The 24914-nt window shown below is 41.5% G+C and overlaps 1 protein-coding gene across 5 annotated transcripts in view; it reads left to right on the top strand.

Annotated features, from left to right (window-relative positions):
* GOLGA4 (golgin A4) overlaps positions 1-9932 on the top strand; it is a 98640-nt gene extending 88708 nt beyond the window's left edge. For 4 of the 5 annotated variants that reach the window (XM_075921788.2, XM_075921787.2, XM_025185123.3 and 1 more), the window contains 4 exons: positions 648-751; positions 4876-4962; positions 6642-6705; positions 9197-9932. In XM_075921788.2, the coding sequence (XP_075777903.2) occupies positions 648-751; positions 4876-4962; positions 6642-6671 (221 nt within the window). In that variant the 3' untranslated portion in view covers positions 6672-6705; positions 9197-9932. The remainder of the gene's footprint in view (positions 1-647; positions 752-4875; positions 4963-6641; positions 6706-9196) is intronic. The other variant, XM_075921786.2, reaches the window with a different exon arrangement.
* The last annotated feature ends 14982 nt before the right edge of the window (positions 9933-24914 follow it).

Raw genomic sequence — 24914 nt, 5'->3', positions numbered from 1 at the left:
GTACAGCACCTAGTATAATGCGGGTCCAGGATTCAAGCTTGTAGGTATTCTGATCATATAAATAATATCACACTGTCAGGGAGGGAAATGCAATTGGAAAGAATATTAAAAACTGGAGATTTATTCTGTCTACCTCTCAACTATCCCATCACTTTCAGCACCTCAACCTGTTTGCTTATCTTTTTAAATTAGACGATTTTACTCTATATGAAATAAAACCTTTGCATATAGAGGTTTGATCTTGAGGAAGGTACTGACTAACCCAGCTTTCAATAAGCTCAGAACTACAGAGGCTTACTTAAGGATCTTACAGTTTAGAATACTAATTAGACCAATTTATCCTGTGTATTTATTCAGATTTTAAAATAAGGAACTAAATTGGTTTCATTTTTTTTATTTACATGAGCTGACATGCTTCTGAATGAAATTGTAATGGAGGAAGTTTGCAGCAGCACTCAAGCAAATTCTGTTTTAAATGTATCTATTACTGTGTATTGGTGTAGAAAAAAGGCATTTGACACAATTGTTCAAATTAATACGTTTCACTATTTTATTATATTTTGTTCCAGTCATTTTGTAAGTGAGAGTAATTTTGCATTATAAGAGTGACTGTCAGTATAAATATAGTCTTACTTTTGTTTACACAGATGGGAATCTCTGCCATGCTGATGTCTCTCTCTTTGGAGAGCCTACTGAGTTTGAATACTTGCGGAAGGTGCTGTTTGAATATATGATGGGCCGTGAGACAAAGGTATGGAATGCTCTACGCTGTGATGTGACATATGGTTTGGATTAGAATTGAATTTTTCTCACTCTTGCTGCATAGGTTTTGAGCACTGTATATTTGCTATTGATGGAATGCTATGATGGTAGTAGACAGTGTGTCAAGAACACGATTTCAGTCTTGTTCAGCGTTTGAATGCTAGATCGTTATTTTTGAGCCTTCTGATGTTGTTTTGACACCAAACGTCAGCAATAACAGTTGTACTGAACTATATCTTGTAAACAGTTTTGAAGGTTCAGAAACATCTTCTCCCAAGGTCATGTATCTTTTCTGGGTGGTGTTTTATTTTTTTTTGGGGGGGGGGGGGGGGGTAGAGACTCCACTCCCGGGACATCCATTGGGCATTAGCTTTTTATATTGACAGAACAAAGCTATTCCAAAAGACATTACAGCTGTTTGGAGCAGTGGCAGACAAGATGAAAGGCCAGCCAGACCTATCTCAGCATATCTTATCATGGGGTGGTCTCCTATATCCACAAATGCTATGGCCTTGAGAGTGTGCCTCTACTTCCTCTCTCCACGCATTCCATGAGAGCAGAAGCCTCTTCTACAGTGTTCCTGTCTCAGATCCCTACCCAGGAAATTTGCAGAGTGGCGACCTGGTCTTCCAGCCATACCTTTGCTGCTCACTGCACCATTACTCATCAGGCTACAACCAATGCACCATTCACGCAAGTAGTGCTCTAGTCAGTACAAGACTGTGACCCTGCCGCGTGATCTCAGGCTTGTGTGTCACCCGATTGGAATTCACATAAACGAGAACTGTTGTTCTTCAAGATGTATTATTCATGTCCATTCCAGAACTCCCCTTTCCTTCTATGGGAGTGACAGCAAGAAGGAGCCAAGGAGTGGGCGGGTCAGCAGGGTCCTATATTGAGCACATAGAAGTGCCAAACCAGGGAGCACCCAGACCAGCCCTACAGAAGCTGGTAGGGAGAAATCTTTTGCTACCATGCACGTGTGCACACACCTGATTGGAATGGACATGAACAACACATCTCACAAAACAAAAGTTACGGGAGGTAAATAACTGCTTTTTCTGCTTATGACTCTTTTCGTAAGAGGATGTCAGAACACTTTGCTGTATCAATGCAGCATACTGCACACCTGCCAAGAATGTTTCCACAAATGAAGTTCTGCTGTTATATCTGGAACCTGCTTGTGCAGTAGCTTATTTTCGTTTTACAAGGAATCAAGCTGATATAAACACAGTTGAGTTGTACTAGGGATGTTAAGATGTGATTAATTGGCTAATCGAGTAGACGATAGAATTTTTATCAACTACTTTGGGGCAACCTCCTCTGACCCCCCACCTACCCTCCACACTGCAGCTTGTGTTAGAGGCAGGAGCATTGCGGGTAGGCAGGCGGCACAGAGGCTTATATCCCTAAGTTGTACAACATTATTTTATGTGATTTAAAAATGTATCTTGTAAGTGCCACAGAGATTAAGATTGGCCATTGGAAGAGATCTCCTTGGCTGAATCTTTTGCAACAATATCTGCAGTGTTGTTTTATGAAAGGGCTTGAGCTTTGTGTTGACTACAGAACTTACATTGTATGGTGGCAGCAGTTTTCGCTAATACAGGGGTGGGCAATAGTTTTTGATAGGAGGCCACTCCAAGAATTTGGAAAGTGGTCAAGGGCCGCATGATATTATTGGCGGCAGTGCGGGGTCTGAGATGGAGGTTGGGTGCAGAATGGAGCTTAGGGTAAGGGATTGGGGTGCAGGCAGGAGAATGGAGTCTAGGAGGGTGTTTGGGTGAAGGAGGCAGTTGTGACCTAGGGCAGAGGACTAGGGTGCAGGGTTTTGGGATGTGAGCTAGGGTAGGAGGGGATTGTGATTTCAGGCAGGAGATTGGGATGCCAGATCTAGGAAGGGGTATGGGTACAAGAGGGGGGCAGAAGGTTTGGATTTGTGGAGTAGCGGGGCAGGAGTGGGGGAGGGATGGCAGACATTTGGGGAAGGGAAGGGCTGGGGTGCCAGAGGCAGGCTCTGACCAGGAGACTTACCAGCCAGCAGCCAAACCTGCCTGCCTGCAGAGCTAAAGGCTTCCAGAACTTAAAATGTTTCTGCCTGCTCAGCCATACGCTTGAGTCAGTAACTGAGCAGGAGGGAAAGGGGGTTGTGCTTCGTGACTGCCTGTTGTTCAAACAGGCAGCTCCCATTGGCCAGTTTCTGTCCAGAAACTGGCCAATGGGATTGTGCTGGGAGCAGGAGCAGCATCTAAATCTTCTCCTCTCCCCTCTGGTTTTTCAAGAGAAATGCCCCACAGCTGTATTTCTGAGTGGTATGTTGGGCAAGCAGGGGAGCCTGCCTGGGGCTCTCAACAGTCTCTGCAGGCCTGACCTGGTGGCTTGGTGGGCCGGATCCAGCCTACGGGCCGTATTTTGCCCAGGCCTGTGCTAATACAAACTGAAGAATCTTTGTTTTCATAAAATCCATATAGCAACAAATGAGATGTAAAACTACACTGTAAGAACATAAGAACAGCCGTGCTGGGTCAGACCAAAGGTCCATCTAGCCCAGTATCCTGTCTACCGACAGTGCCAGTACTAGGTGCCCCAGAAAGGGTGGACCGAAGACAATGATCAAGCGATTTGTCTCCTGCCATCCCTCTCCAGCCTCTGACAGACAGAGGCCAAGGACACCATTTTATCCCCTGGCTAATAGCCTTTTATGGACCTAACCTCCATGAAATTATCTAGCTTCTCTTTAAACTCTATTATAGTCCTAGCCTTCACAGTCTCCTCTGGGAAGGAGTTCCACAGGTTGTCTACACGCTGTGTGAAGAAGAACTTTCTTTTATTACTTTTAAACCTGTTCCCCATTAATTTCATTTGGTGTCCTCTAGTTCTTCTATTTAGGGAACTAATAAATAACTTTTCTTTATCCGCCCTCTCTACACCACTCATGATTTTATATACCTCTATCATATCCCCCCTCAGTCTCCTCTTTTCTAAACTAAAAAGTCCCAGTCGCTTTAACCTCTCCTCATATGGGACCCGTTCCAAACCCCTAATCATTTTAGTTGCCCTTTTCTGAACCCTTTCCAAGACCAAAATATCTTTTTTGAGGTGAGGAGACCACATCTGTACACAGTATTCAAGATGTGGGCGTACCATAGTTTTATACAGGGTCAGTAAGATATTCTGGGTCTTATTTTCTATCCCTTTCCTAATAATTCCTAGCATCCTATTTGCCTTTTTGACCGCCGCTGCACAGTGTGTGGAAGTTTTCAGAGAACTGTCCACGATAACTCCAAGATCTCTTTCCTGATTTGTCGTAGCCAAATTAGCCCCCATCATACTGTATGAATAGTTGGGGTTATTTTTCCCGATGTGCATTACTTTACACTTATCCACATTAAATTTCATTTGCCATTTTGTTGCCCAATCACTCAGTTTGGTGAGATCTTCTTGGAGTCCCTCACAGTCTGCTTCTGTCTTGACTATCCTAAACAGTTTGGTATCATCTGCAAACTTTACTACCTCACTGCTTACCCCTTTCTCCAGATCATTTATGAATAATTTGAAAAGGATTGGTCCCAGGACTGACCCTTGGGGTACACCACTAGTTACCCCTCTCCAATCTGAAAATTTACCATTTATTCCTACCCTTTGTTTCCTGTCTTTTAACCAGTTCTCAATCCAAGAAAGGACCTTCCCTCTTATCCCATGGCCATGTAATTTACACAAGAGCCTTTGGTGAGAGACCTTGTCAAAATTTTATGAAAATCCAAGTATACTGTATCTACTGGATCCCCCTTGTCCGCATGTTTAACCCCTTCAAAGAACTCTAACAGATTAGTAAGACAGGATTTCCCTTTATAGAAGCCATGTTGACTTTTGTCCAACAAATTATGTTTTTCTACATGCTTCACAATTTTATTCTTTACTATTGTTTCGACTAATTTGCCCGGTACTGAAGTTAGACTTACTGTACATCTTACTCTTTGCAGTGGCTTCCACTGATGTTATTAAAACATACAGAACTTCATTAAAGAAATAATTTTAGCTGTTAAAAAGCAATTTAATTTTTCCGTATGCATGATTAATTGCTTACAAACCATTAACTTTTTTTTTCTTCAGACAATGGCAAAGGTTATAACCACTGTGCTGAAGTTTCCAGCCGACCAAGCTCAGAAGATCTTAGAACGAGAAGATGCTCGACCATTGGTAAGCCTTACTCATAGACTGAATATATGAACATTGGCTGGTAGGCATAGGTGAGGGAACCAACACCTTTTCTTTCCTCAGATGAGTTTCCCATTGTAGAAGTAGGCTTGCATTTATGACAAAAGAAAAAAGGGCCTTGTGTCTACTGATCTGTTCCATTGTTGGTCTAGTACTAGATGGTTGTGACAATGGTGACTGTGTAGCCAATGTACAGACATTTTTGTTGTGCCATTTATCATTATTAAAAGCAGAAATGGTAACTTCTTAGTACAATAGTACTTCCATTAGTAGAGCCTTCCCTAGACCAACTGAAGAGGGAAAGTGCTGAATATAGCCAACATAGATGAATCCTTAAAATGCCTTTTTAAAAATGGACAACAAACAATGAAAGCCTGTTCAGCTCTCCCAGTATGGGATACGTCATTTGAACATAGAGAAGTCTAGGTTTTGGAAGGGCCAGAATGGAGCTCATCCTGTACTAGTGTCTCTCCTTCCCCCTTACTGGTCTTGACTCCCTCTGTTCATTTTAGAGACAGATAAGATTATTATTTTAGGTAGTTGTATGCAAGAAATCAAACACATTGATCTATTTGAAACAAACTAAAATGTCTTCAATTTATCTGCTGAGTTACTTAGTTACTGTTCACATAACAGGTTAAACACAAGAAGCAAAATTAGAAATTTTTGTTGGTTTGTTAGCAGAGGTGTTGGAGGTGTGGTCTTCTGTTTGAAAGAAACGATACTGTAATAGCAACAAAGGTATCAATACATAGTCTGTTTCAGCCCAGACTCGGCCAATTCATCCCAAACTCCAAATATTTTATTTAAAGTACTGTAGTAAAATAAAAAGAGTATAACTTCCCCTCTCAGCTAAGCAGTCCTTGTACAGAAAATAGCTTCACTGTATTGTCTAGACTGATGAACACCATGCTTGTATTAAAATAATTTAATCAAATATTGAGAGAAATAACTGTTACCTTTTTAACCACCTCATAGACCTTCAAAATTAAACTTTTTTAACCAGTTTGTTGTTGTTTTTATTAGTTTATTAATCTGCCTGGACTAGCACCTATTTAGATGTTTACTAAACTTTTTGATGTGCTTGTGTGTAAGAAACAGAATTAGGCTGCTAGGATTAGACTAACCAATCCAAGCATATTAATTAATAATCAGTTGATATAGCGCTTCTCTCTATTTTGTAATAGAGTGATGATTGTTTTTGGAGAACAAGTACTGAACATTTAAATTTCCTTTTTAGTGGAATAAATGGTCTATATTAGAGCATAAAGATACATTTTTTAAAGAAGCATGGAATGCTTTCATTATTCTGATAAGGAATCTTATTCCTATTAACTTTTGTCTTAAAGATTATAAAGTGTAAATTGTCAATTTGTTTTGCTACTGAAAAAAAACACAACACTACAGTAAGTTAAGGATATTTTTTAGTGTCTGATTTTTCCTCTATAATGGGGTATATCTAAGAGTTTCTCTTGAAAGTTTAAAAACAAATCACAGATGAATTGACCTAGGATATCGTCCTTGATACATTTAGTATTTACTTCAGGGTTGTTTCTGTCTAATCCTCTCAGCCTCATATGTAAGCACAAGATGTTCACTGCCATCATATTTGTGCTATTAATAAAGTATTCCAATAAGCTGTTTTCTTCCTGGCTTTGTAGTTTACCTCACCTCGCAGTGGTATCTTCTGAATATTCCATCAGTCTGTGCTTAGTTAGCATGTGGGTGAGTGAAGCTTAATATGTGTATTGTGATTTATTTGAAGGTCAAATCTATAGCATGCAATTAATTACCCTTCTGCTAGATTTTTCTTTCTCTCCTCCCAGGTTTTGTTAATAATTACTCAGTGCTCTTTGTACAGCAAGCTTGCAATATACCCCTAAACTGTGTACAGGCAGTCCCCAGGTTACGTACAAGATAGGGACTGTAGGTTTGTTCTTAAGTTGAATCTGTATGCAAGTCGGAACTGGCGTCCAGATTCAGCTGCTGCTGAAACTGACCAGCGGCTGACTACAGGAAGCCCGAGGCAAAGTTGCTCTGCCCCGGGCTTCCTGGAATCAGCCGCTGATAAGTTTCAACAGGCTTAATCTGGATGCCAGTTCTGACTTACATACATATTCAACTTAACCCCAGGCGTCCCCAAGTCAGCTACTGCTGAAACTGATCAGCGGCTGATTCCAGGAAGCCCGGGGCAGAGCAACTCTGCCTCGGGCTTCCTGTAGTCAGCCGCTGGTCAGTTTCAGCAGTGGCTGACATGGGGACGCCTGGGGCAGAGCAGCTGGGGTGCTGCTGGGCTGCTCCAGTAGCACCGCTCCTCGGCGCTACTGGACCAACCCAGCAGCACCCAAGCTGCTCTGCCCCATGCGTCCTGATTCAGCCGCTGCTGAAACTGACTAGCAGTGGCTGAATCAGGATGCCTGGGGCAGAGCAGCTGGGGTGCTGCCGGGTTGGTCCAGTAGCGCCCAGAGCGGCGCTGCGGGACCAACCGGCAGCGCCCCAGCTGCTCTACCACAGGTGTCTGGAGAAAAGCCTGGTCTGCTGGGGGGGGGGGGGGGAAGGGCGCACTAGCTGCGACCCCTCCCCCCCAGCAGACCAGAGAGACGCGGAGCAAAGCCGTGGAGCACGCGGGCAGCGGGACAGCCCAGACGCGCCGCGGCTATCCCGCTGCTGGCGTCCTCCGCGGCTTTGCTCCCCATCTCCCTGGTCTGCAGGGGGGGACTACCCCCCAGCAGACCAGGGAGACGCGGAGCAGCTTTTCTCGCCCCGTAGGAGGCATCCTAGGCGTCCCGCCGCTCCTGTCCTCCGGGGCGAGTAAAGCCCCGTTCGTAACTGAGGATCCGACATAAGTTGGATCCGCGTAACTCGAGGACTGCCTGTATCATATTTCGGTTTACAAAGCTAAGTTTGCAGCAAGTAAGCCTCAGTTTCAAGATTAATATATTTTTCTGATCTGAGGCTAGTTCTCATTTTTTCAAATACTGATTCAGAGCTGTACAAACATCAGGTATATCAAAAGGGAGTAGAAAAAGATTCTTAATCAAACAGATTCTAATACAAAGTATGTTGAACTTGGCTTTATTCTGTTTGTGCTTTTATCATTTTCTGGGCTACTTATTTGAATAAGCAAATTGGTAAGTCAAATTACTGTAATATGTTTGCTTACTTTGGGGCTTAAAATGGATCCTTATGACATATAACATTCAAAAGAGACCCTAATTTTATACGTAAATGAACTATTGCATATGTGGGCCGTGGTCCAGTAAGACACTTAAGCATGTGCTTAAGTTCAAGTTGGCTTCATATTAGACTTTACTGTTCCTGAAAATTGTTGAAGTGTCAGTAATGACAGGGGAAAAAATACTTTTTGATACCATGACAGAAAACAGATTGAGATGCAGTTTCTATTACTTTTTCTGTGGCCTTGTTGAAAAAAAGGTTTTGTCCTTTCTAGCTGTAAAACAATTTTCTTCCTCATTCAGAAGGAGCAAAGAAGTGGCTTGATGCTGACATGTCAGCAAACACGTTATTTTACTAATGTAAATAAGACCAGGGCATGTAACTCTAATGTAATCTAGCAGAATCTCATTACAAGAATAAATAGTGCTATTCTAGTTTTTCCAAAGCTTTATTGGATTATGACAGTTTATTGCCCTCCAAATATGACATTCTTGCCTCCAAGTAACTTATGATCAAAGGGATGGTGTCTGCATTGCAAATGTGGGGTGTACACTCCTTGATTAAGTACGAGAGATTTATGTCCACGATTGGCCAAGGCAGGAATTGTTTTGAGTTGTGGCATTGTTACTTTCCTGTCATCTTAACTAAATAGCTTGACAGGAAAGAAGGGGGAATAAATAACATTTTTTCTCATTCTGAAAGTCAGTTTTGTATTTTATTTAACTAGGCATTATATTCAAATGCAATATGTCGTTTCCAGGTGGGTCTGAAGTCTTTTACACAACTTCTCAGTTGTTTTGACTGAAATACATTGAAATTAAATTGCTTGCCCATGGTCTGAGAACAAGTCAAGTCATTTTTCCTGATCTCAAATTCAAGTTATTTTTGTCTCCTACTCCTTCTGTGTAGAAAGCAGCATCCAGATTCAGTTGTTTTCCTGATTGATTTATTTTAATACTAAAAGTGCTTGTAATTTTTTCTTTACAGTGTAACATTCATTTATTTGCCTTTATTTTCTTCTCTCCCCCTCCCCCCCCAGTCGTGGCTACGACCATCTTGAAGAAATTGTGATAGCAAGGTCTTTTGACAGTGCTGCTTAGAAATACATTCATATCACTGTTCTCCATTGAGAATGGGCAAGAGGAAAAACTATTATTCACGGTCCCAGATGGAGCAGCAAGACAGGAAAAAATCAACACACACTTTGGACCATGAATATAGTTAAAATGCCTTGAGAAGAGATGCTAATTAGTGGTATTCTGGTGGCGAGTCTTTTTTCTCCTCATACATATTGAATACTGTCTTCTATTTTGTGTTAAAGGTTATTTTTTTAAAGGGGAGAAAAAAGACTGTAACCCTGAAAGACTTTGTCCCACTCTTGTATCTCACTGGGTGTTTTAGGAGTTGAACACAATGGTTTATCTCTTCTATTTATTTTGAATTTCTTGATGGAATGAATTGTGCAATATATTTTTGGGTGGATAGCAATTAGTGGGTGATTCCTGTTGGATTAGGCCATTTTTGTTTGAATATTTTCTTCCAATTTGATCTTTTGATTGTTTGCTAAAGGCCATTTCTTTAAGCTTTTGCTTACAATAAATCCAAATTTTATTACCTCATTTGTCTACTCTTAGCTTTTGTACTTACATTTTCTGGAGAAGAAATACACTACTGTAAATTGTAAATAGTTAATACATAACTGTATCATATGCTATCTGTGACTGGCAATGAGAATCTGGCAGGATCTGAGATGAAATAAAATTTTATTTACTATACAGTTTTGGAATAGTGTGGTCATTGCACATATAACTTCCTGCTAGAAGCCCTCTCTCTTTCCATGTTATGGAAAACAATCGCATTCCAGGCACATCCCATTGTCCTGGCATAACCAAACCCTGACCTTGTTTTATGTTATGATAAAAGGAAGCTGCATACCGAATTTGGTGATCCTAGCTATTACTGTTTAAGAGGAGTTCTTGAACAAACAGACAGTCAGGCAGACTTGCTTGCTCACAGACTACAGTTACGCTGCCATTTTTTTTGTGGAAGAGGATATGCAAATCGTGCTCTCATTTGCATATCATCTTCCAATTCATTTTGTGGAAGAGGTTTTGCTGATAAAAAGCCCCATGTAGATGGGGCCATTTGTCAGAAAAAAAACCTCTTTTGCAAGATCCTGTAAACCTCTGTTGACTCAATGACAGACACAGAAAATATGATGAACTGGAAAGTGAGGGAGTCAGTATATTTTGTTATACCCTTATGGTTATTGGAATACAAAAGGTGGCTTGATCTTCAAACCCTCAGTGAAGTTTCCCCATATGGGTAAAAATCAATTGTCCTCTATTTACAGGATATCAGGCACAGTATTGTATATCTAGATGAATGTAAAATTTACATATACCTCTTCTCCAAGTGTTAATAGTTCTGGGAATAATTCTCATCTGTACTCTGCCAATGAGTTTCTCTTTGCCAGGGTTACTTATAACATTCCATGTGTCTAAGTAACTATAGATTTGTATTTGTTTTTTTAGTTAACCACCATTATAAAACATATATTATTTTATTTAACCAATAAAACCCTTGCCAGAGCAGCATTTCCTCCATGGTCCAAGATGGGACACTTCTTAGTCTTGTACTGACAATGTGTAAGAGCTAATGCATCAAGGCTACAAAAAAGGAGTTTTAAACCAAAGTTGACAGCTGCCAACGACATGAGATGCACATTTGAAGTTTTGTTAGACTCACATATCCTGAGATATTATAGAAGGAAAAGTTAAGTTTTTTACTCTTCCCTCTCCCCCAAGATTTGAATAGCTGGACAGTCATTAAAGATTTCTGATTTTACATGTAGAGGAAATCAAATCAATAATTTTGTATACTGCCTAAAACGTTTCTAAATGATTTCTGTAAAACACATCATACAGCAGGTACCACAGTGGGGTCATGGTCCATGGCTAGGGTGCTTGGTACTACCATAATAAAAATAACATACAGAATAAATGATGGTGTGGAAGGAGGATTTTAATGTAAGTTTGGTTTGGTCTTGTGGCTTCCTCGTGCATGAGTAATGCAGAAAATGTGTAATCCTAATGCACGCACGGGTGGGACTCAGTGAGTGGTTTCCAACATAAGCAACATAGTGCAGTAGTTTAGGGCATAAAGTGAAAAGTAGATTTTTTTTTCCCCACTCGGGGGGCATTTTTTAAGGGCAGAATGTAATTACTCACAGTTGAAATTAAGCCAATATCCTCTGAATACTAAATACTTTTGTAGGGAAATACTATGAAAACTTTAATGACTCCAAGTGGTCAGAGGGTTTCTGCTTTACATCTCATCTGAGAGTTTGACAGTAGACATGTAGATGCGTGTCTTCTCTATGAAATAAAAGCCTAAAATACACTGACACATTTCTACCTTACAAATAAATGAAGGGGAGAGAAGATCAGTCTCTCATTGGTTTGGTTTTGACAAGTGACTTTACATGGTTGAAACATTTAAAACATTCTCACGGTGTTTTCTGGAATTGTAGTCCTTGAGTAGCCTTATCTGCCTCAAAGAAATTCAGCTGAAGAAATCTATTTCTAAATATTTGAACATAGAAGGAGACCCTGTTATAGGAGGCATAGTTCCAAGAAATGTACTTTGCATTCAGTTCATCTTCAAATTTTGAACCCTAGTCCAGTTAGGAAAGCAGCAGAGATTTATCCCATACTGTTCAGTATTGTTCATGCTCCCTAGATAACTAGTGGTATCCAAAAGAGATCTTGAATCATTCTCATTTGATCCTGAACAATCAAACACAATACAAATGAAGTATTTCCATGTTGTTTGCTGTGATAAACCCTTGATACTCCAACATCCAAAGTCTAATATCTCCAACTCTTCTGTAACCAATAAACTGTCTGACTATATGGATGATTCCCTTTGTTCTTTTATGAGCTTTACCCCCTTGGACTGTATATAATATGCTTGATAGTTTCTCACAGAAATATTTCTTTAGTAGTTTCTCTTTTAAGCATCTTTTTTGGCTTTGTTTCTCTACTGTATGTTCTGTATTGTGTGTGGGAACCTTGTTCTCCAGAATACTGGCAGATTCTCATCAGCAACCTTGAAAAGACTTCAGATTTGTACGTGTGGAGCCGTAGAATGTATGTTCTGTTTTTTCCTGGCTGGCCTTCTAGGGGTTTGTATAATTTTGCTATACGTACCATTACAAAAAGTTTAAAATAATTCAAGCTTAGATTTCCATATAAGGTATATACATTTTATGCCATGGGATATTAAATGCATTATTGGCCTAATAGCTTGACACTGAAGTTTATAACCACTTGTGTTTTCCAGTGTTTTGTCTTTTGCTTCACCATCTGGACATTTTTCGTGAGGCTTTGATCACTTTTCCCCCCTTCTCACAAGATACTATGTAAGGGCTGTTGTTTGTCAACCATAATTTGAATGTAGTGATCTGAACTGAAACTGATAGTCAATATACTATTGAAATAATATTACTACAGCTTGGAGTGAATAAATTCTTTCTTTTCCTTCGTGTGATGCTCTCATATCTCAAGCTAACTCATAACATAGTTACCATCAAACTTTCTTAATTATTTATAGTTGAAACAAAAATTCTCTAAAAGCTCACAGTTTTTAAAAGCTTAAAAAGAGTTTTATAATTCTTCACTCATCAGACAGCAATTTCTTAACATAACGGTAATAGAAGTGGTATTAAGAACAAGACTCTGGTACAGTTTCAGTTTATAACAAAACTCAAGAAAATTACTTCCAGAACTTTATATATAAAAGAATGTGTAAACATGGAATTTTTTTAGAGTTAAACTAGGGAGCTATGTCCCCTGCTTGCTATGCTCCCTGACCCCTCTCTCTTCGGGGAGGGCCGAGGCGTGGCAGCCCTGGTCTTCTCCCTCTCCACTCCCAAGGCCACAAGGCAGGGCTGAGGCCATGCCAGCCCCGGCTCTACCTGCCCCCGGCCGCACCAGCCCTGGCTTTCTTCCCCCGGTTGCTGAAGGGGGTGGGGCAGGCCAAGGCCTTGCCAGGCCCTACACTCTCCCTCCAGCCACAGGGGAGGGCCAAAGCCATGGCATGGCAGCCCCGGCTTTCCCCTAGTACCAGAGAGGAGGGAGGCTGGGACGCAGCAGCCCCTGCTCCTGAGCACTGGGGAAATGGGAGGGGAGAAGAAGGGAAGGAGGCAGGAAGAATGCAGAGTGACGTGATGACATCTCTGTCATCCTGCAGGAATTTTTTTTTATAACTATAGAGAGAAAAATTTCCACAGGACATGACTGTGGAAAAAGTGCTAACTTGACTGTTCACCTTGTATGTGGTGGCTTCTGTATTTCTTAGAGCATACCAAAATAGTTTAGTAATGCCAATACAGGTATAAGCTACCTTGGGATAATGGATGATAATAGAGGAGGAAGGAAAAGAGTGGTGACTGTAGGAACTGGTAGGATACAAAGACTTTGTTCTCTGGATTACAGTTTCTAAACTAGACCAGGTTAGTAGAGATCAAAAGTCACTGCCATCTGGCTGTGAAGTATGAAAGGAGTTGGTAGTCTCTATTCAATTCCTAGTTAGCTAGTGTCCCCATCATAAAAGCCACCGCTACACTTACACTGATAATCAAAAGGGGAGCCAATGATCTCCACATATAGACCAAGACTTGAATGGTCATGGAGACTGAACTATCTCAATATCTCTGGTCCTCCCACTTCAGGTGAGGGGTTGAAGCATGTTAGTCGGGCTATTTTGAAGAAGCCTTCTCTGTGGGAGCAATAGCTCTCTTTGAGGTTACATGACCTTATTCTCAGTGCCTTTCACAAGCACCATGGTGTCCAACCAGTTCTGTAGTGACTACTGCTATAATGAACTATCCACACTCAACCAACCAAATAACCACATTGTTCAAGCCAGTTAGCCACACTCAACCAACCAAATAGCCAGGTGTGGCTAGTGTGTTGGACACCATGACACAAGCATTTACATTCACTAAAATAAAAAGGATGGAAACATGGCAGCATATACCATATTACCACTGGTTATATGTTGGCAGCTTTATTAACACGAGAAAGAACTTAGCTCTGTGTTATCAGATCTAGGATTTCTAACCATCATCTTCCAGAAAAATAGCTCTTGCATTGAAAGTATTATTCATTGCCCAGCTTAGAATAGAAGCACTTTTTTAAAGCTAGGACCAGACAGTGTATCTTTTACAGATTGATCAAAATGGTCAAGCAAGCAGTATTTAGAAGCTTATAAAAGTCATTTTCCATGCACTAAAGTTAGCATACATCTGTGGTAAAAAATTGCAGTTTTAATGATCTGAAGAAATTCTCTGCCACTTTATATTGAACTTTGCTGATCTTTCTCACATCGATTGGCTGTTTCTGGAATGCAATAATTCATGGAAAAGCTGTGCTGAAATTTGAAAATTTAAAAATGAGTATTTGCATGGGGAAGAAATGTGATGGCTAAGTAGGAAATGTATAAAAGAGCAACAGAAGTCAGGGTAAAAGGTTTATATCATGACTGATCTATAAAGATACTTTCCATGAAAATTCCCCACGTAGATTGATATTGCCATATTGGGTCAGACCAGTGGTCTATCCAGTCTAATAGCTTGACTCTGATAATAGCCATTGCCAGGTGCTTCAGCAGAGAGTACAAGAAACCTTGCAGTGTGCAATTATAAAGTAAGCAACCTCTCGTGGAAGTTTTCTCTCAAGTCTCAGTCAGGTTTATGCCCTGAAGTGAGTTATTAAAAATGGTATCCTGTCTAATGTAACTGTTGATACTTTGGTCTGTGTGTATGTCTAATCCTCTGTGAATCCCACCAAATTTTTGCCATTGGCAATATCTTGTGGCAAATTGTTCCGCAGATTAATTATGAGATAAAAATCAAATGCTCTGTCCCCTATTTATTGATGTAAAATTCTTCTTTTCACTTCAAATAGAACTGTCCATAGAATGTGTGATATCTTACTGAATTAGAACAATTAATTAGCTGCAGATGCTGCTCCTAAGTAAGCACAGCGGAAGAACGCTACCCAGCAGCTCTGCAATAGTACATACTTGTGGATAGCTGGTGCTTACCATGTACAGTAATGTACCTTTAAAATAATGGAAGGCATCAGCCCTCATATTGTAAACTGGGACCAGAGACAAAAGGTGTAACTATATGAAGAGTGCAAGAGGGGGGTGTATTTGAATTGCTATGTAGAAAGGTCTTCAAGTTCTCTCTCTATGGATGCTTGCTCCCTATATGTGTGTGTTCCCATGCAGACTTGATTGGAGATGTTTGGCAGCAATGGTCCAAACATAGGTCTACACATGCACCCTATCATGTCATGCTCTGGTATTAGGGCGTATAGGGATGCACAGACCTCCTACCACTCCAGTTCCTTCTTAGCTGCCTATGGCTTGCAGCAGCGAAGTGTCATGGTGTTCACTAGCTAGCCTCACCACTAAAATCTCTGTATTCTCTCAGAAGTGTTCTTTATTTTTGTTTACACACTATGGCTACGTCTAGACTGGCATGATTTTCCGCAAATGCTTTTAACAGAAAAGTTTTTCCGTTAAAAGCATTTGCGGAAAAGAGCGTCTAGATTGGCATGGACACTTTTCCGCTAAAGCACTTTTTGCAGAAAAGGGTCCGTGCCATTCTAGACACGGTTTTGCGCAAGAAAGCCCCGATCGCCATTTTCGCCATCGGGGCTTTTTTGCTCAAAACAGTTTTCAGCTGTCTACACTGGCCCTTTTGCGCAAAAGCATTTCCAGAAAAGGGCTTTTTCCCCGAAAGGGAACGTCAAAGTAATTGCACAAGAAGCACTGCTTTTGGACAGTAGGACGTCAGTGCTTTTGCGCAAAATCAAGCAGCCAGTGTAGACAGCTGGCAAGTTTTTCTGCAAAAGCAGCTGCTGTTGCGGAAAAACTTGCCAGTCTAGATGCAGCCTATGTGCTTTTTAAAAGATTTTTGCTCCATCCCCTCCCTGGCCTTTTTTTGTCTGATTGGGGCTTTTAATCCCTGGTCTTGAGTACAAATTACTCCTAAAACACTGGGTTTCAATTATTGCTAGGCCTGCTGTAGATCTTTCCCCTGTAGCAATGGACATGCAAGCTGCTTCAGAGCATCTCACATCCCCCCCTAAATGTAAATCTGCCCAGGATTTAAGAGTAGATCTAAGAAGTGGAGGAGGACAGGCTCAAACTCCTGTTAATGGCACTCACACTGAGACTTTTGGTGTCTCGGTTGGTTACTGTTAGAAGAAAAATCACTTGTGTATACAATATTGCATGTATATTATCTTACATATTTATCGCTACTTTCCATGGAAGATTCCTAAGGCACTTAACTCTCATGAAATGCAATTACTTGTAAGGGAGATTTGTAGGGAGACTACTAAAGACAAACAGTATACTGCATGACAGTGTGGAAGGCCAGTTTGTGACCAGTGGAAAAAAATCTAGATAGGTTTAGAACTTGTAACCTTGAGAAAAGAAAGTGGCTTATCAGTCCTTTAAACCCACTCATGTCCTCCTCACCCAGCCCTTCTTCCAAGATAACACAGTAACATAACCACAAGTTACTTCATAACCAGTCCTATGGGGCATCTTTACTCTCTTCCAAGATGAGCAAAGCTGTCCTCATCATGGGTTGGTGCAGCATGGAGCACAGTAACCCAGAGAGGTATGTCTTTCCTCACTCTGAAATTCCACAGATGCTGCTGCTTATCCCAAGTCTTGAGAATATTTGAATGTTTAAAAAAACAAAAACTGCACTCTCCCCTCAAAAAAACATAAGGCTGGAAATTCTGGTGTATGCCAGGCTATGTCTAGACTGCAGGCTTCTTTCGGAAGAACCTTTTTTCGGAATAGATCTTCTGAAAAAACAACTTCTGAAAGAGAGCATCTACGCACACAAGCGCATTGAAAAAGCGATCTGCATTTTCAAAAGATAGCTTCCACACTGAATGGATGCTATCTCGCATTTAAGCTGTGATTACTATGGATGGAGTGGCCACCAGAGCACCTGTGCTTTTTCCTCTTCTTCTTTCGAAAGAACTCCCTCTTTCCCATCCCCACACACCTTTTTCTGAAAGAGCTTCTTTGGAAAAAGGCTTTTTCCTCGTAGAAAGATTACTAACACCGGAAAAACCCCTCTTATTTTTATTTACTTTTGGAAGAATGTGATTGCAGTGTGGACATAACTCAGGTTTTGTCAGAAAAATGGTTGTTTTTCTGACAAAACTCTGTAGTGTAGACAAACCCTCAGTCAGCAAACAAAAGTCTAGTCCAACTCCAAGCTCAGAACAGATGTTGATGCTCTGAATTAGAAGGTGAAATTTTAGCATCACTATTCTAAGCAGAACTGCAGGTGTCACTTCATGGATGTTTTACGGCTTTTCAGGGTTAAGGCCTGTCTTTGTAGGATTTTGTGGCGGGCCCAGCAAAAGTCTGAGGCACTTGTTCCTAGGCACTATTGTCATACAAATGTAGTAATACTTCTAAAGACAGCTATAAGGAATAGTTTGTAATGGAAGCCCTGGATAGTCTGCCCTTTCCCCAAACTACAGGTCACGGGTGCCAAGTAGGAATTCCCTGCATTCCCGTTGAAGCCTTTTGAAGCTGTCCTGTTCCCATATTTATCAATGGGAAGCTCACCTGCTGCAGTACTAGTCCCTTGGGCTTTTATCTGTACTGACTTTCTTTAAGCTTTCATGTGTTGCAGTACCAACTGCTCAACTCTACTCTACTCTAAACAACATACTGGTGGTCATGTAATGTTCTATCACTATCATTTAGACCGGTGGTCCCCAACCTTTTGGGGCTGCCGGGTGCCTGGGGCCACCATGCGTCTGGGGGCGGGGCCACGCATGTGCTACACTCCCGGGGACAGGGCTGCGCCTACACCATGTGCCCGGGGCTTGGGGCGCAAGAATGGCTTGGGTGGCCCTGGTCACTTGGCAGGCACACATAAATGCCCCGGCGGGCACCATGGCACCCGTAGGCACTGTGTTGGGGACCACTGATTTAGGCTTCTTTGAACAGACAGGATTGCCAATTTTGGCAGGATGTATTCCAGGAGGTTTCCTCACATACCATCAGCTGAATTAAATAAATGTGAACCTTTAATTCCCGGAGATAACAGGACATTCCTGGAGGGCTGGAAACCCTAATTAAATGATGTGGTGGTTAAATACACCAGTGTGTTGTCTTCACCAGAAATCCTACCATTGTTACCATTGGTAGAGTTCTAAGGTGGGAAACTTTAAGGAAAAACTCTGAATAGACACAGCCTTCCATTTTTTGAAGCAAGATACTGGGAGCTAAAATTTAATTTAAACCTCCTGCATGGTGGTACAGCATCTCCGAGGAGGATGCTGGAGTTGGTCTTTACTTTAGATAAGCTTTAATATTGACTACAAGCAGAAGTTAAGAGATGTATTGTTACATACAGCCTTCTGTGATGGCTCACTCTGGGTGGGTGTGTCTAGATTACATGGCTCCGTCGCCGCTTCATTTACATCAAAATGGCCACTGCGCTGTGCCGATCAGCTGATTGTCCGCACAGTGTGGTAGTCTAGATGGGGATCAGCTGACCCCAGCACCTGTTGTCATCAGATCCTTTAAGGCTTCATTAAAATAAAAATGGCCGCCACGCTGTGCCAGCTCAGCTGATTGTTAGCACAGCGCGCAAGTCAAGAAGTGGATCGGTCGACAGGGGAAGCCTTTGTCGACCGCTCCCTTATTCCCTGTGGAACGAGGTTTACAGGAGCGGTCAACAAAGGCTTCCCCTGTCGACCGATCCGTGTCTTGACTCGCACGCTGTGCCAACGATCAGCTCAGATGGCACAGTGTGGCAGCCATTTTTATTTTAACGAAGCCGGGGATATTTAAATCCCCGCTTCATTGACTATGTCCGGTAGCCTATTCTACATGCCTCTGCTGACAGAGGCATGTAGTCTAGACATACCCTTAGTGGTTTCCAGCCAGCCCTTTTCAGTTTCATTAAGGGAGTATCATAGTAAAGGAACTGAATAAACTCAGTGGACAAAAGGAGGTAAAATAACTTCTGTTTGTGCTCTTTTGACAAGGTGAAAATTAACTTGTCGATGCTGTTGCCAGCTAAATCATAAAGGTTTGTTTAATGTCACACGCTGGGGTGGACATGAGCCTAAACCAATTTTTAATTTTGGCAAAGATGTAATTAAATGACCCTCCTGGAAATAGCTCCATGGATGTTGTTACTGACTCTGGCTCTGATTGTATGAGCTATTCTGTGCAGAGGGCCTTCTATGCCATCCAGTGAATTCACTGAAGGTGGAAGTATCGCTATCATACCATAGTCCGGAACAAGCAATTTTATAAACCACATGTAAGGGAGGAAGGCGTAATTGCAGGCACATCATTTGTCTAAACTGTAAAGATTCTGGTTTGCTATAGAGTCAGTGATTGGGATGGAGTTTGAGCCATTTGTTCATGAGTGGCTCTTGACCAATACCCTTTATCCCTACCCCTTGTTGGGATAGTTTTGAAGCCATTGCTTTACAAAACCCACCATTGCAGATGCCATTTGCAGCTGCTCAGTTTGGAATTGTGATGCTAAAAACATGTCACTTGAAACAGGCAGATAGTGCCGTTAATTTCGACTTTGCACTTTTTCGATGATTAGTGTACCATCCTGTGTTCTATAATCTTCAGAAAACCCTGATATTTCTTGAACTTCAATTTCAAATTTCTTTTCAGACTTAGCAAAGATTTTTCCAGCCCAATGTAAAAATGCAATTTTTAACTTTCTATGTCATTATATGAAAGTTTTGCAAAAGGCAAAATAGCTGGGCACCTAAAATTGTGGCCTTACCCAAAAATGTTTGTAATTTTTTTAAACCACCAACTAGATTATAAATTAGTGCAGTTAGGTAGTACCCCAGAGAAACTGCAAAATGGCTGGATCTCAAGATTCATCTTAGGATCTATATTTCACACTGCCAGTGGAGTGACAACATTCTTCTTAAATTATGGTTGATGATGTTTTGTAGTTTTCCTAGTTCCCCTCACATTCTTTGTCTATCTGTATTGTATTGTACATAGGGTATGGGGTGATAGGGTATTCTGTCCTGGAATAACCTAATTGATTTTATTGGGTTTACACCTCTAGAGAATTTGCCCATGGAGGTTTTCTGTGTCACTGTTGACAACACTGTCTTCGCATTATCCAGACTCCAATTCAATCCCTTTAACTCTTTTTCCTAAACTTGGTAACAAGGCTACTCTTGGCAAAACTATTCCCAGATGCTGGTAATAAATCCTATAGAGTCTCACAGTTTATCTTTCTGAACTACTGTGTAGGTATAGCACACAACCAATTTAGGCATAATATAAATAGGCAATTTAGGAATAAAGGAGTCACAACAGGATTTGTATGTTCCAGATTACTTAGTTAAGAAATCAAAGTTAGCATGCACATGAAATAAAATTGCAAAATGTGCCTTTTTTGGTGAAGAACTGAGTTGGCTGTTTCTGACTTGATAAATAGGTTATTGTTAATCTGAACTTTTCACACAAGTATTATATGATAGTTAACATGTGAAATAATAAACTTTGCATGGCTAGCTAATAAAAAGCAGATGTGATACAAATTCCCTGCTAAATGTCTGAAAGCTGTGTTGTAAATTGGATCTTTGGATAAGTGGCCCAAACTTGTCATGTGATCACCAGTGTAGCTGGGTAATTGAGTTAGAATCAGAAGTTAGCTGGAAAAATAGAGTGTCTGGTTGGATTATGAATCAATGAACTCAGTGCAATTGTAAAATGGTAGGATTACAGGATACACAATATAATCTATATTTCACAAGCTTTCTGTAGTCTTTGTATGTATGTGTGTAGTGATTGACTTGCTTATGATCCTTTGGCAATGGTGTACCAGAATAACATAAACACCTTTAGAATCAAGCACTGCTTAATGACTTGCCATTGGAGCCTTGTGGAATCCTTATTTCAATTTCAACAGAATAGGTTCAGGCTCTTTAGAGTGAAATGCTTTTCAGCTTCCATGATTTGAACTAGAACAAATATTAGCAGTCAAGTTTCCTTTTAAAAATGAATTAAACTAGATTTGTCTTAAGATGCAGCCCACATCTACTGTGACATCACATGGTTTTCTATACCAACTTAAAAGGTGCAGGAGCTAGGGTCAGGAGCTACGTTAGGAACAGAGAGCCCTTATAAAGCCAGATGGTGGGCTACAGACTGGGGGCTGCTGGGAAAATCTGCAGTCAGGCAGGCTACAGTCACTAGTTGGCAACCTTCGGCACATAACCCATCAAGGTGATCTGCTGTTAAGCCGAGAGACATTTTGCAGAAAGTGGTGGCCAGCATGTCCTTGTGGTTTGTGCCACTTCCTATACTTCCCACTGACTGGTAATGGCCAACCATGGGTTGTGGGAACTGTGGATGGCCAGGCCTGTGAATGGTGAATGTCTGCAAAATGTTTCATGGCCTGATAGTGGATAACCCTCATGGGCTAAATGCAGAAGGTTGTTTACCTTTGCCCTAGTCACTCAGTAAAAGGGAAGAGTTTTGGAGCCTGTACTCCCCAGAAAAGGGAACCAGTGTGGTGGGAATGAACAGTGAGGGTAAAGAGAGGAAGCTCAGAACTACTAAGCTGTAAGTCCTTGGACTATACCTTAGAGTAGAGGGCAGGACTGTGTTCCCCTACCAGCCACTGAAAGAGTGGCACTGAGACAGTGAAAGGGAAGACTGCCTGCGACTGTCGATGGACTGAACCGTGGAGGACTAAACTGTGACGAGCACATTGCAGGTCCTCAAGTGAAAGGAGTTGCAGACCAGAGTGACATTGTGCAAACTGCATGTGGTGGTTTCTGGCTAATTCCCAGAGTGACCAGGAGAAGGCACCAGGCCAGCATAAGTGGTACACCCTGCAACACAGTGTCATTCTAAATGTCCATGTAATTATAAGCGCGGGCTCCTATCTCTCGTTAGAAAAGGGTAGGATATGGTTTGCCATCACTGATGGGGGTGTCACCGCATCGATGTCACATGCAAGACTTGGAGTAGAGCAATGGCTCAGACACTGGAACGGATTAGTTTTTTGAACCAGCAGTTCTATAGACTCCTATTGTAGCACTGCAGAGTCAGGGAGAGGATTGCAGTGTAGATTTACTCTGACTCAGTAACAAAAACAGGAAGGCCAGTGGGGTGTAAGGATTTCACCCATAGGTTATAGGCCATTACCCCTCCTCACTCTGAAGTTTTTCCTTCCAAAATTGCCTATTGTCCCAAGATTGCTTGGAAGGAAGCAACTGTCTGCAGAGAGCAAAGGAGACAGCAGTTGTGAACAGGGAAGTCTCTTTGGGGTTAAAATACTAATGAAGATTGTATTGAGAACTCTGAGATCTGGAGATCTCAGTTATTCTAATCTGTGTCAGTCTGGGGTTGGTATGGAAAACACACGTTCTGTGGTTTTGGCTGACCCCCTCCTGGCACTGGATGAAGAACATTTGTCCACAGTGATATTAGATTTATCTGCTGCCTTTGGTCCCATGATCATGAGGTGTTGACTCTCTGCTGGATCACAATATGTGTGGATTGGGTTGCTTTCCAGGGGGCTTTGTTCTTTTCTCTCTGTGAGGTCCCATAGGATAGTGTTAGACAGCTGTTCCTCTAACCTAGGGGCTCGCTCAAATGAGATGCTCCAGGATTCATCTCTTCATTCAGTATGAATATGAGATTGTAAGAAGGGTTAGTAAGGAATAGAGCTGTGTAACTATCTGATTTTTTTCGTTCATTAGGTGTACTGAAATTTTTTAATATTGCTTTTAATTGATCTGAAGCACTTTCTTTGTTTAAAATTTTTCAGACAACCAAAAATAATTTAATTCTGGTTTAAGAGAACACTTAATTTCATTTTTATTGGTAAAAGAGAGGTTGTAAGTTTCAAATGAAAGGAACTGCAAATAGAACAATTGAAAATCTTTATTGTGACAATGTTAAAACAAACCCTCCCAACCTTTTCTGATTAGAAAAAAAAAAGTTGACCAAAACAGTTTCACACAAATTTAATGAAATATTTCAGTTGACCTTAACCTGATTTTTTTTTGTATGGGGGTAGAAAATCAAGTAAAAAACTTTTGCCTATCTCTGTTGAACAGGTAATGGGTTAATGGTACCTTGTATGTGCTGATGACACCTAGCTCTATGTATCCATCTCATCTGATCCAGGTAATACATTCAACCGACCCTGCCCAGTGTTTGTTTAAAAATGGGGCATGGTTGAGAGCTAACTAGTTCTCCCTCCAAATTGGGCCAGCCAGGTTTGAGATCAGGACAGGAAGTGAATTTGCTACAGATTCAGTTAGCTGCTTTGACTGAGGCTATGTGAGTGTCTGAGATTTGCTACACAAATTTAAGGGCTGTTTCCGGCATCCTGACATTTTTAAAAAACAGGCACAGTGCTCCGTAGTTCTCCTGTGGCAGGGGGCAGAGAGGAGCCGTCAGCATGCAGGGCTTTAACCACTGACGCCCCAGCGTTGGTGGCTCCTCTCCCCTCCCCACTCTACATGCCATGGGGCTGAACTCCATCCCTGCAGTAGGGCAGCATGGGTGGGGAGCCGCTGGCACTTGGAGCTTCAGCCGCTGAAGCCCTGAGTCCGGCAGCTCCTCCCACCAACCACTCTGGGGCTGGAGCTCTGAGCATTGGCAGCTCCCCCCTCTCCGTAGGAGCTGGAGCCCTAAGTGCCAGCAGTCCCCCCCCCCCCCCCCCCTTGGTGTCCTGTATTTGGCATGGGGAAATATGGTCACCCTTCCACGGTGGTGGTTAGCTTGCCGGTTGTTTTTAGATGATACAGTAGCTGTGATCCAGATGGGTTTTTTTCATCTGCATTGGATAAGAGGTTTGGTAGCTTTCTTCATGAATACAGGTTTTGCTACCATGATTCATGCTTTTGTCACGTCCGGATTAAACGGCTGTGGTGTGAGCTGTACCTTAAGTCATTGTGGAAACTGAAATGTGCCAAAAGCAAAGTATCTTTCTGGCATCTTTATGACACCTGTGCATCGGGATCTGCTCTGGTTGCTTGTTGGTTTTCAGGCAGAATATTGAGGTCTTGGTTTTTACTCAGAGGACCAAGCTGATTTCAGAGTCACCTACTTGAGTGTCAGCCTGTCTCCTTGTGCAATACAACTGCAGCCATGATCAGTAGAGGTGGTAGAACTAGATTCCCCACATCCTTGCTCCAGTTTAAAATGAGATGGGTCTTCTGGCAGGTCATTGAATTGGGAATTAACTCTCTCATGGTTGTCTTTTATATCCCAAAGCTGTTGACTTTCAGGGCAGGCCTTAAAGCAGGCCTGTTTGTTCATGCCTCTAGGGAGAGCTGAGTTTAATGAGAGATGGGGAGTGTCTCCCAGAAGGCAATGCTGAACTATATGCTTAGCTGATTTCTTGCATGTCCTTTTGAAATACATTTCTGGATGTATGTTTTAAATAGATTTTATCTGTACAGCCTGGGATAGGCACTTAAAATATAAATCAGAAATAAGTAAAGGGTTCGATTATGGCATATTCTCAAATAAAAAATGTCTACTCAGATTGTAGTGATAAAAGCTTTTTGATCAATTGATCCATGTACTGTGGTAATGAGATTCAATCTGCTTTGAGTGCCTGAATATCTGATACCACTGTCAATGTGAAATCAAAATGTGCTGTGATAGCTGGCTAT

This window comes from Pelodiscus sinensis, chromosome 2 (genome assembly GCF_052426305.1).
Source record: "Pelodiscus sinensis isolate ZL-2025 chromosome 2, ASM5242630v1, whole genome shotgun sequence".
NCBI classification, from domain to species: Eukaryota; Metazoa; Chordata; order Testudines; family Trionychidae; genus Pelodiscus; species Pelodiscus sinensis.
This window is presented reverse-complemented; position numbering and strand designations above follow the sequence as displayed.